The following is a 13,160-nucleotide window of genomic DNA, read 5'->3' as shown; positions in this document are numbered from 1 at the left end:
TACGTTTCCCTCCATAACTATCAATTTTGAGGGAGACTTTTCGCACTCGTACCTTTAGTACTTCTTTATGAGTTCCGCCCATATAAAACGACTGGGTACTTTTCAGACAGAAAGGTTTAAAATCCTTTTATTTTATGCTCCCAATCCACTTGGTTGTTTAACACACAAACCCTTAATCTTCTGCTGGCTTTCTCTTTCTTTTTACTCTCTTCCCGACTTCGTCTCTCTATCAATGACTTCTTCTTCCTTGAAAATACCGATTGTGGAGCGTGCGAGTCCATCCGTAGCCTTGAAAAGGATCATTGATAAAGAGTGTGAGAAGTACAAGGGTGGTGAAAAAAGTGCCATTGACGGACGCATCTTCATTCCCGTGGCCATGAGCAGCAAGAGCATGTGCTCAGGCCCATCTCTAAGGAGATTCCTACTGAGCTTTCAGCTCTGTATCCACGTCTAGAAGATCATTGTCTCCTTTACGAAGGTGGTCTTGACTGGGGAAGCTGGAGGATGAACCGCCCCTATCGCTGCTGGCCCACAGTGAGACCAGAGTGGAAAGAATGATATGATCGGGTCGTCCCTGATAGGATTCTAGATCTTCAGGAGCTCTGGCTCTTCGATGCCCTCCAATTATCTAGGTTCACAATTTCGGATGACCCTTTTTTAATACCTACTGCCCTTTGCTTTTGGAATTTTGTTTTTAATTTTTTTCAATTCAGATGTGAGATAATGGCTCCTATTGTTCTTGACATCTGCCATCTATTAGGATTGTCCCCTACTAGTACCCCCATTGGTCCAGACTATCCTGACCTCAAAGCCCATTTTTCCCTCCCCTCTCTGAACTTATCTTACAGTGACTTTGTCAAGGCTGAGAATAAAAGAGAGGGCCTTGTGACTGATAGAGAATTCTTTTCTTTTATATTATATTGGCTTTACAAGTTCCTCTTCTGCACCTCTTCTTAGAGGATCATACTTGAATTTGCCCCTCTTGCCAAAGCCCTTGTTTTACAAACAAAGGTAGCCTTAGCTCCATACATTCTAGGTCATGTTTATAGAGCTTGCTCCCTTTTTTGTGAAAAACCTTTGGATGCCAATCAGGGAGGCCCATTTTGGATACTTCAACTTTGGCTTTTTGCATATTTTACTGAGTTATAGTCTAAATGCCTAAAGTGTTTGGAGCCAAACCCCACTACTCATGGCATGAAGTTAGCCAATGTTTCACTCTATCCTTCCAACTTTGCTTTTTACTTTTCTTTCTTCTACCAACTCCCAGCTTCCCCTTTTTCTCACAGCTTCCGTCCTTTCGAATCTACCAATATTGGCCCATCCTGGTTGAGGACCTTTTTGAGTGATAGGTCATGTTCTACACCCGAGCACAAAAACATGTGGGCTTCTATTCTGATTCCCAGAGAATTATTCATTGGGACTATGAACGCCTACAAATGCATTGCTGAGCCTTATTGTCCCACCCAATTTGCTAGGCAATTTGGATTCTCACAAAGGGTCCCAATACCTCTCTGCAGTCAGACCAATTTAAGCCTTACCAGCAGGGATATGAAAGTTCGAAGATCTAGATTGGAAGAAGCAATTTCCAAATTTATCCAGGATTTCATTGACTTTGAGTACTTCCTCTTCATACCTCAAAGCAATATATTAAAAAGGTGCCAGAACTGGTGGATGGCCAATATGGAGGTACACTTGGCCATTCCTCCTCAAGATCTGTTAATAGTACTGGATGTACCTCAAACCAAGTCCAAAGGGGCTGGTGCTGTTACTCCTTCTACTGCTCATGTTAGTTCAGTTCTTGCACCTGTCACCACAAAGTCTATTCCTGTTGCCTCAACTCCTTCTAGAGTTACTCGAGCTACCTCAAAGAAAGGTATGTACCCCTGTTTCTTTTTCCTTTCTCCTCTATGATGTTCTTATTCTTACTTATAACTCTTTCTTTGGTGTAGGTGGTGCAGGTGCTTCTCAAGGAGATTCTCCCCAAAAGGTTCAAGCTTTAAATCTTCTGAAGAGCAAATAGCAACAACAGAAGAAAAGAAAGCTCTTACTTGACCTTGAAGAAGAAATACCTGAGGCACGTATAGGAGAAACGGAAGCAGAACAAGAAGAGACGGAAAAAGAGCAAGAGACACCCTTGAAGAGAAGGAAGAAAATGACTGTTTCTCTGTCTGATTTCACTGGATATCCCTGTAGACACCCTATTTTTGACCGACCTTAAGACTCATGCGTCATCGTTTGAGCGCTCGATGATTGTGCTTGTTTGTGCTCGTTTCGAGTTTCCTGAGTTTTCGGCTGAGTGCCTTGCCTTCGGGCCTCTGAACTCTTTGTGTTTTGGCTTGGTTTGTGGACCATGCCTTGTTGACCTTGCTTGGAGGGAGAGAGTGGTCCGTAGACCACTTTTTGTAGTCGTAGACTACTTTGCCCTCTTGTAGGCTAGTTTCCAGTTTCCGGAGCCTTCGGCCGAGCGCCTTGTCTCAGAACCTCTTAACGTTCTCCTCTTGGCCTGGTTTTCAGACCATGCCTTGTTGCCTTTGCCTAGAGGGAAACATAGGTCTGTAGACCACTTTTTGTGGCCGTAGACCACTTTTCCCTCGCAGACCACCTTTTGTGCTCGTAGACTAGTTTTCAAGGCTTCCGATTGTGTGCCTCACCTCACGGACTCTTGTCTTGCATCATTTTTGGTTTGGTTTTGGCACAAACCTTGTTTTCCTTTGTCTGGAGGTTGGGACAGGGCTGTAGACCAGTTTCTCCCCCTGTAGACCACTTTTTGTGCCTGCCAGCCAGTTTTCTGGTCGACCAGTTGGTCTTGGTGGTCTGTGGACCACCAAAAGTGGTCGGCAGCCATGCCACCACCTTCATTTCTTTGTGCAAACCACTCCTCCCCCTTGCCGACCACTTTCTCTTCCTGCAGACCACTTTTTCTGGTCGGCTGACCAGTGCAAGTAGCTAGCCGACCACTTCAACTGGTCGGCAGCTTTCCTGCACTTTCTGCAGATATTTTCCATGCTAACTGTGCCAGCTATTGGGCATAGAAAGCATCCTCCATACACGTTTATGGAGGGATTGATTCAAGCTTCAAGCTTGTTGAACAAGCTTGATGCATGATTTTCTATAAAAGGAGCCTCCTCCCTCTTGCTTTAGGTTCAGAAAAATTACTTAGAGCTATACATATATCTCTATCTCTGTATTTCTTCATTTACTCCATATTTGTGCTTGAAAGTGCCTTTTCTTCACACTTTTGCACACAAACACATAGTGAAACACCTTCAATCTTGGACTGAGGTTCTTGGAGGTTTGTTTGGAGCTCAAGGCTTGGTTTTTGCCTCAAAAGTTGCTGTCTTGCTTTGATTCTTCAAGGGTGAGTCTCTAATCCTTTTAAAGCCTTGTTGTAGTTTCTTACTAGGCCACCTTTGCATGCTTATTTTGGCTTAACTCTCAACTGCAAAAAGTTTTGATTTTAAGTGCTTGAAATGTTTGTTTAAGGCTTCTTTGGTGTTGGGGGTGGTCTACTCCCTTGCGTGCCTTATTTTCTAGGCTTTTGAGCCATCACTTTAGGCCTTTGTGATCACCTTTATTTGGCCTCTTCACCACTGAATTCCAAAGGAATTTCAGTGGTGGAAAGTGTGTTTTGAGGTCTTAAATAGGAGGGGGTTGTCCCCCCCTCCTCTTCTCTTGTGTGCTTGTGTTGATGGCTTATCAAAAGAACATGTAGTTCTATCTTCTTGAGGCTTTGTTTGAGCACTTTTTTGTGACCTTTTAGACCTACCATGACTCTGTTTTTGGCTATCTTGGTCACCCCTTGCATGCTTCTTGTATGTGTAGTGTAATCCTACTTGTAGCTCATCAAAGTAGCATGTTTGTTAAGCTTGTTTTCGCTCCATCTTAGCATGTCTTAGGCATTATTTCAGCATGTTATAGCTCTGTCTAGGGTTGGTTTGATAGCCTCTTGCATGCTCTTTGCACTTGTAGTGCATTTCCATTCACTAGCCTAACATGCATCATGCTTTTGACCATCATTCTATCATGTTTTTGGCTCAACTCCAGCAAGCTTTTACTCATGTTTTGCCATGCTTAAGCTCTGTTTTATGTTGCTTTGGTCATGCATGCCTTGCTTTGTATAGTCATAGTGCATTCTAGCTCACTAGCTTTGAGTTTCCAAGTCACTAGCATGTATTGCTTGGGCTATTTGCATGATTTAGCATCATTTGATATATGATTTCAAAGCATGTTTCATTGTCATACACTCATATCTATCACTCTTTCAATGCTTTGGAGGGTTGGTGCTTTATGCCTTTAGTATGAGCCAATGTGTATGCCATCTTGCCTAGGCTTTTGGGCTACCATTTCAGTGTGTATTTGGTCTTGTTTTACCATGCCATAACTCTGATTTTTGTTGGTAAAGTCAACTCATGCTTGGTTTTGGTAGGTGTAGTATAACTTTCCTCATTGGCCTTGTATACTCTATGCTTCATGCCCTTCATGCTAGCATGTGTTAGCTCTAGTCCATGCATGTTTTAGCAACATTTTGACATGCTATGGGACTGTTTTGGGTTGTCTTGGCCATATGGTTCATGTATTGTATAGCTGTAGTGCAATAGGCTTGACTAGCCTTGTGTTTTCATGTCTCTAGCATGCTATGCTTGTGTTGTTTAGATGATTTGGCATCATTTCACACCTGATTTCAGAACATATAGTGTTGTCACACTTCCATGTTTGTCACTTCTTAATCATGTTCGAGAGTTGTGCTCATATGCCTAGTTGATAAGCCATTGCATGAGCATGCATTTTCTTGCTTTTAATGCCATCATTTCAGAGTATTTTGGCCATTGTTTTGGCATGATTTAGGTCTGTCCATATTCGGTTTAAGTCCATTGAGCATTGTTTTACGTGCCTCTTGTGAGATGCTCTTTCCTAGCTTTCATGCCTTAAGCTTCTAAACTTGCCATGCATGCATTGCTTACATGATAGAGCCTCGTGCATGCCACTTTAGCATTGATAGATAGGCATGTTGTTTGCATGTGTGTTGCATTGCATTGTGTTTGGATCGGATGTTAATCCAAACACGAGAAACTAGGGGCGTTTCATACTTGAAATGATGAAACGCGCCTCATATCTTGGTCGCCATCCCCCTTGATTGTGCATGATAGGGTGGAGGCCTCTTGGGTCTTGTGTGCTACTTGTGCATTCATTAACTGGTACAAACTTGGCTTCTCAGCCATCGTGCATTGCGATGTTCGGTTGGTGGCCCGAGAGTCGAGTACCGCACTCTTTTGAGCTTGAGAAATGATAAGGAGAGAACTGTAGACCGCCCCGAACTCCGCTCCACGCGCGAGCGTGCAAATTGTAAGTTCTAGCTACTACAGTTCGGACTCCTGTCACAGTTCTAAATCTAATCTCACAAAGTGCAATGCAAGACCGATAAATCACCAAAGAGTCCAAATCCGGCAAATCATTTTGGAAAATCAATTTTTATCAAAAAGCGCCAAACATAGACTGCTTTGCCAGATTTCAGAGTCACCACCTAAATATTTTGTTTTTGAAAAATTTAGGAAACCCTGACTCGTGCCTAAGGCCACATGTCCGTCATCACCAAAGTTGCCTCGGCTCGAGAACTTGGATACGAGAGGGGAAGGTCCTGAAATGAGCACCCCCGCTCGCCCGATCAAAGATCGGCCTCTACTAACATGATATGTTGTTTTTGAAAACACATGTGTTCTTATTTCGATTATTAATCTAGAATTACTATGTGATGCGCACAGCATACAAGTATAGACTAAATCACTCAAGTTGGAACAAAACGTCTCATGCTTGTTTTTCGAAAAGTGGTTTGAAGTTGCTACTCGCAAGAAGGCTAAGACGCGGATTTTGCCACCCTCAAGTGGGCTTAGAAAACATGGTGATTTGCCACTTTAGGTGGGCTTAAAACGTACATTTTGATGAATTGTTCCAATTCAAGCAATGAAGCCTTCATCTACAGGCATTCATGCAGTTAAACAATTAAGCAAATAGCCTCATGGCAAGCATGCTATCATGGCAGCACTCACACTCATGCAAGGATGCTAAAACATAAACACTTATAGTGTACTCCAAGCCAAAACAAAAGCTAGTTAGTAATCAATGCATGATCCTAGCTATGTCAAGAATGCCTAATGCAACACATGCAAAAATGCAACTAAGATAGGCTCGGTCATTCTAAGATGTCATGTGAATGCAACTTGATAACATGTATTCAAATTGGTATTGAAATACAATGCAGTTTGTATAATGTACCGAGCCCGGTGCATGCAAGACAAATGGATGAATGCAAACATGCAAAGCATAAGTATGCTAATTGAAACATGCCCTAAAACTAACCACTGAAAGCAGATAAGTAAAAGGGAGAAAGAAATGGGGGTTGGAAGACATGCACACACACACGCACCCTTATTACAACATTTTCCCTCTCGACGGAGGGTCCGAATAATAAGCTAACTAGCTAATCTAAGCTAATTAAACTAATTATTACAAAACGAAGCTAATTAACTAACAAGTTAACTAATTACAAACACAAATGAATAGCTAAGTGCATTAACTACTTAAGTACAGAACCAAATAGCTAACTAGCGAAGCTAAGCAGTTAAAAGGAGCCTCGGGGCGAGAAGTGTATGCATGCTCGCTCGCCTCGTTCGGAAATCCATTACTATGCCCCAACTTGCCTCTGTTTGCATTTGGCTTCAGAACACTGCACAAACCTGTAGATAGCTTCTACTCCAACACGGAGACCTCCAGGAAAGCTGCCGACCACTTAGTGGTGTTGTAGACCACCTGTAGACCACCTAAGTATGCTGCATGCACTTCTCGCCCCGAGGCTCCTTTTAACTGCTTAGCTTCGCTAGTTAGCTATTTGGTTCTGTACTTAAGTAGTTAATGCACTTAGCTATTCATTTGTGTTTGTAATTAGTTAACTTGTCAGTTAATTAGCTTCGTTTTGTAATAATTAGTTTAATTAGCTTAGATTAGCTAGTTAGCTTATTATTTGGACCCTCCGTCGAGAGGGAAAATGTTGTAATAAGGGTGCGTGTGTGTGTGCATGTCTTCCAACCCCCATTTCTTCCTCCCTTTTACTTATCTGCTTTCAGTGGTTAGTTTTAGGGCATGTTTCAATTAGCATACTTATGCTTTGCATGTTTGCATTCATCCATTTGTCTTGCATGCACCGGGCTCGGTGCATCATACAAACTGCATTGTATTTCAGTACCAATTTGAATACATGTTATCAAGTTGCATTCACATGACATCTTAGAATAGCTGAGCCTATCTTAGTTGCATTTTTGCATGTGTTGCATTAGGCATTCTTGACATAGCTAGGATCATGCATTGATTACTAACTAGCTTCTGTTTTGGCATGAAGTACACTATAAGTGTTTATGTTTAACATCCTTGCATGAGTGTGAGTGTTGCCATGATAGCATGCTTGCCATGAGGCTATTTGCTTAATTGTTTAACTACATGAATGCCTGTAGATGAAGGCTTCATTGCTTGAATTGGAACAATTCATCAAAATGTGCGTTTTAAGCCCACTTGAGGGTGGCAAAATCCGCGTCTTAGCCTACTTGCAAGTAGCAACTTCAAACAACTTTTCGAAAAACAAGCATGAGACATTTTGTTCCAACTTGAGTAATTTAGTCTATACTTGTATGCTGTGCGTATCACATAGTTATTCTAGATTAATAATCGGAATAAGAACACATGTATTTTCAAAAACAACATATTATGTTAGTAGAGGCCAATCTTTGATCGGGCGAGCGAGGGTGCTCATTTCAGGACCTTCCCCTATCATACCCAAGTTCCTGAGCCGAGGCAACTTTGGTGATGACGGACACGTGACCTTAGGCATGAATCAGGGTTTCCTAAATTTTCCAAAAATAAAATATTTTGGTGGCGACTCTGAAATCTGGCAAAGCAGTCTATGTTTGGCGCTTTTTGATAAAAATCGATTTTCCAAAATGATTTGTCAGATTTGGACTCTTTGGTGATTTATCGGTCTTGCATTGCACTTTACGAGATTAGATTTAGAACCGTGACAGGAGTCCGAACTGTAGTAGCTAGAACTTACAATTCGTGTCCTCGCGCGCGGAGCGGAGTTCGGGGCGGTCTACAATCCCATTCACGAAGCATCTTCTAAAGCAGTGGAAGAAGAGCATTCCAAAGAGCTTATTGTATTTCAAAGGGCTGAGAAGAGGAGGCAACAGCAAATGCTCAGGGATGAAGCTGCTGCTGTTGATGCACTCCAAAGAGAAGTTGCAAGAAAAAAACAAACTGCTGGACATTATACTCTTCGCAGTACCTCTAAAACCAGTAATTCCCTTTGTGCCTCTATTCTTATTTCTCAAATTTTGATACTGAGACTTAACATTACCTTGTATTTCTTCTTTTGCAGCGACAGTTACTCTGCCTCCTCATTCAATAAGAATTCCTCCAATTTCATCCGAAGTGGAAAGACCTCAAAATGTGGAGCCAATTCAAGCAATACTCCCACTCCTGAGTCCTACATTTTTCCTATCTTTCTTGAAGTAAAGCATTCTGTAGACGCGCCCTTGGGCTTTGCTACTACAGTTCGGACTCAATGTCACGGTTCTTAATCTGATCTCGCAAAGTGTAATGCAAGACTGATAAATCACCAAAGAGTCCAAATCCGGCAAATCGTTTTGGAAAACTAATTTTTAAGAAAGAAGTGTCAAACATGGACTGCTTTGCCAGATACAGAGTCGCCACCTAAATATTTTATTTTGGAGAAATTTAGGAAACCCTGACTCGTTGCCTAAGGCCACGTGTCCGTCATCACCAAAGTTGCCTCGGCTCGGGAACTTGGGTACGATTGGGAAAGGTCATCTATGAGCACCCCTGCTCGCCCGATCAAAGATCGGCCACTACTAAACATGATATTTTGTTTTGAAAATATATGTGTTCTTATTCCGATTAATAGCTAGAATTACTATGTGATGCGTACAACACACAAGTATAGACTAGATTGCCTAATTTGGAACAAAGCATCACATATCCGTTTGTTTGAAAATGGTTTGAAGTTTGCTACTTGCAAGTAGGCTAAAACACGGATTTCAATGAATTGTCCCGATTCAAGCAATCCAACCTTCACCCACAGGCATTCAGGCACTTATATCATATAAGCACTTAGCCTCATGGAAAGCATGATGTCATATTAACACTCACATACATGCAAGATGCTAAAGCATAAACACTCACAGTGTACTCCGAACCGAAACAAAGAACATGTTAGTAATCAAATGTATGATCCAAGTCCATGTTAAGATGGCTAATGCAACACATGCAAAATGCAACTAGAATAAGCTCGGCTAATCTAAGAATGGCATGTGAAATGCGACAACTCGATACACGTATTCAAGTTGGAATTGAAATACTATGAAATTAGTATGATGCGCCAAGCCCGATGCGTGCAATACGATTGAATGTATGCAAACATGCTAACATAAGTATGCTAATTGAAACATGACCTAAAACTAACCATCAAAAGCAGGTAAGTAAGGTGGTGTTTGGTGAAGCTTTTTTTGCCCAACTTTTGGCTTTTAGCTTAAAAAAAGCTAATTTAAGCTGTTTGGTTGCCTGGTATCTGCGTCAGCTTCAACTTCTACAGATTATTGGCAAGGGGAAAAAAGCTGAAATTCAAAAGCTGGTTGAACCAGCTTCAGATTCTCGCTGGTAAATCGCGGAAGGCAATTTGACTTAAATGTCCTATGTGTTTTGAAAGATTTACCCTTATACCACCTATATATGTTCTTTTTTTTGCCCTAATCTTGTCTTTGGCAAGAGATCAGCAGCAACACAGCAACGCAGCAACAAGTTGCGATCTGGTTCAGTTCCGGAGGCGTGAAGCTCTAGTTTGTTTCCGGCGTTGGTTTGCTTCCGGCGACGTGCGGCTCTGATTCGTTTCTGACTCTGGTTCGTTTCCTTCATCTTTGATTTTTCTTTTTCTTGCTCGGCATGCATGTTTATATATATATATATATATATGTGTGTGTGTGTGTGTGTGTGTGTGTGTGTGTGTGTGTATTGTTTTGGTTATGTTTGATTTTAAATTTGTTCAGCATGTATTTCAAATATATATATGTATTTCAAATTTGTTCAAATTGGGGAAAATAAGAAATAATTAGGGTTTAGGAAAATTTTGGGGAAATTTATTTTGATGTTAAAAATTTGTGTAGGAGTTGGTTTATTAATGCTCTGTTTGTATGAATCAAAAAAAAAAAAAAGAAATGCTTTGTTTGTGTAGGAGTTAAAAATTTTACTGTGATATTTCTATTAAAAAAATCATAATAATAAAATTTTGGGGAAATTTATTCATTCTTTGATGTTAAAAGTTTGTTCAAGTTATTTATTTATTTATTTTCCTGCTAGTGATGCAGCAAAAAATATGTGCTTAAGGGAAATAGAGAAAATTTTAGCTTATATTTGGAGATATTAGTATGGCATAATTTTTTTCAGAATGGGATCTCTAACTGTGCTTCAATCTAAGGATTCAGGGATTTCTAAATGGAATAGAAAAAAGAAATTTATTTTTAAAAAAGAAGGATTTATTTCACTCACTTATGCATACAAGATTAAAAATCACAGAGTACAAAACATATAGATAGAAGCCACGCAAAGCAAATCAAATTAATCAAAATATGAAAAGTGATCTCTAAACTAATCACAAAATTATTGATATATAACAAACAAATTACTAAGAGAAGATTGTCATATGAGTGAGCTCTTGTGAATAAGAGCACAAAGTTATCTATGACTGACAGTAGGTATGTCTTTTGAATGTTCATATATAGTTGGAGCTTTTGTTCTAAACTTAATCTGTATGTTCGTGTGACTTGAGTGGATGTGTTTTGGTGAAGATCATTTATTTTGTGGCTAATTCATCAATTTTTTGGGGCTATTTGTTTAATTGTCCTTGTCTTAGATCTGTCTGTTTGTTTTAAATTTCTGAGAGCTATTTCATACTCAATATACTGCATGCGGTGTTTGTAAGAGCATCCCTGTTAAATCCCTTATAATAGCAATGATTCTTCAAAAATCAGAATTTAAAGCCTAACTCAATATACTGCATGATATTTATAAATTGTGAGATATCTATTAGTCAATTACTATATAAAAAATCAAAGAAACCTTTCTATTTTTCAGACGGTTAGAAGACCGTAAACTTCCATATTCACACGAAACATAATTTTTAAAAATTCAGAATTTAATGCCTAACTAGAACATCTCTCATGTTTAATACAACACATATCATAAATATGAATAATAATCATGTGTGTCAAACATGCATTGGTTCTTTTAATAAGAATGTCAAATTGGGTTTTGTGTCTATTGTTAGATTTCCTAGAGCATCATGAGGAAAATATGAGCACACAATACTACATGTGACATACAACAGCAATATAATCATTGAAAAATAAATGATGATCATGAGTAGAGAAGGTAGTTCGAACTATATTCTTTTCTCATATCTTAGATATAAAAGATTACTAACAGAAAAGAAATACTAAATATATAGCATATTAAATTATGAACAAGAGAACTAATTTTGATTTTATATAGCATATTAAATATATAGAATAGGTAATATCATCCTGATTTTACATAAGGACTAATTTTGACTATTTCAACTGGCCCTTTAAAGTAAATCAAATGTCTGAAAGAGTTGTCTTTGGTGAATCATGATTTTAATAGAAAATGAGTTCCCAACCACCATCACAATCTCCAGCAACTACAAAGAGTAAAGGAAAAGCTTCCCAAAACTCCCAACCCTCACAAGGTTTAAAGGCACATTGGGACACAAAATCTACTGAAATTTTTGTCAAACTTTGTGAGGAGCAAGTGAAAGCAGGTCACAGACCTGATACGCACTTAGATAGGGTTGGTTGGGAAGCAGTTATTAACAAGTTCAAAATTGCAACTGGAAAGTCATATGTTCGCATTCAGCTTAAAAATCGTTGGGATACCTTAAAAAAGGAGTGGGGCCTTTGGAAAAATCTATTGAGAGGTGAGACGGGGCTGGGGTTAGATCCCTTGACTGGAGCTATCATGGCATCTGATGATTGGTGGAATTTGAAGCTACAGGTCAGTGAATTATGTTAATTTTTTTTTTCTTGGTCACTTGTACTTGAGCTTTATAATTTATATATTTGTAATACTTGTCCATATTTTGTCATAGAGGTATCCTGATGCGGCCAAATTTCGTGAGAAGCCATTGACGTTGGCCGATGACATGGACATACTATTCTCTGATGTTTCTGCAACTGGTGAGTGGGCATACACTCCAAGCTCTGGAGTGTTTCTTGACACTGAGGGATCTCACACCCCACTTGGTGATGATACTGATACGGAAATTCATCCATCTGAATTGAGCAACCAATGTCGTCGCCAAAAAGAGGGTCCATCAAAGAAACAAAAGGGGAACAAAAAACAATCGGTTGCCGGTGAGTTGAGTAAGACATTTAACCGCATTGTCGATGCTGTGGAGGCATCATCTTCAACTGGTACACAGAATGCTTCTATGCAAAATCCGCACATAATAACTGAGTGTTTGGCTAAGATTAGCACAATCTCTGGCGTTAGTGAAGACGATGACCTTTTAATTTGGGCTGCAAGGTTGTTCATGAAACCCTCACTTCGTGAGTCTTTCATGGCTTTGCCTAATGATGTGTTGTGTTTGAAGTTCATTAATCTCGAAATTGCTTTGGAAAAGGCTCGCATTCCTGGTTTTCGTGATTAGTTCATTGTGCGAATGTATGTTTTTTTTTTTATTATTTTAAAAAGCATTATTAGGACTATCTTTAATTAATTTGGCTTGATGTTATATTTATGTTTGCCTCAGTGAATTATGTTTAATTTGTGCTATCACGGATGGAATAGGAAGTATTATTGCAAGTTGTGCCTTCACGGATGGAATAGGAAGTATTATTGCGAGTTGTATTTGGCCACTTGTGTGTCATGTGATTTTGCAAGTTGTGATTTTGTCCATTTGCCTGCAAGTTGAAAAGCAATTTTAAAAAGATATTATTTAAATGATGAATATTGCAATGACACTGTCTATATATAGTGTGATGGTGAACTTGTTTGCCATTCCGAATTGTCAAACAACCAAGAGGCAT

The 13,160-nt window shown here is 39.6% G+C and overlaps 1 protein-coding gene across 1 annotated transcript; it reads left to right on the top strand.

The window, feature by feature from the left end:
- The first annotated feature begins 11,739 nt into the window (after positions 1-11,739).
- Positions 11,740-12,781, top strand: LOC114270969 (L10-interacting MYB domain-containing protein-like). The gene is made up of 2 exons (XM_028212599.2): positions 11,740-12,126; positions 12,221-12,781. The coding sequence occupies exons 1-2, from the start codon at positions 11,740-11,742 to the stop codon at positions 12,779-12,781; spliced, it is 948 nt and encodes a 315-aa protein (XP_028068400.2).
- The last annotated feature ends 379 nt before the right edge of the window (positions 12,782-13,160 follow it).

Source organism: Camellia sinensis, chromosome 8, assembly GCF_055761805.1.
Source record: "Camellia sinensis isolate YWXY chromosome 8, ASM5576180v1, whole genome shotgun sequence".
Classification (NCBI taxonomy): Eukaryota; Viridiplantae; Streptophyta; class Magnoliopsida; order Ericales; family Theaceae; genus Camellia; species Camellia sinensis.
Note: the sequence above shows the minus strand (reverse complement) of the source record. Positions and strands in the feature narration are given on the sequence as shown.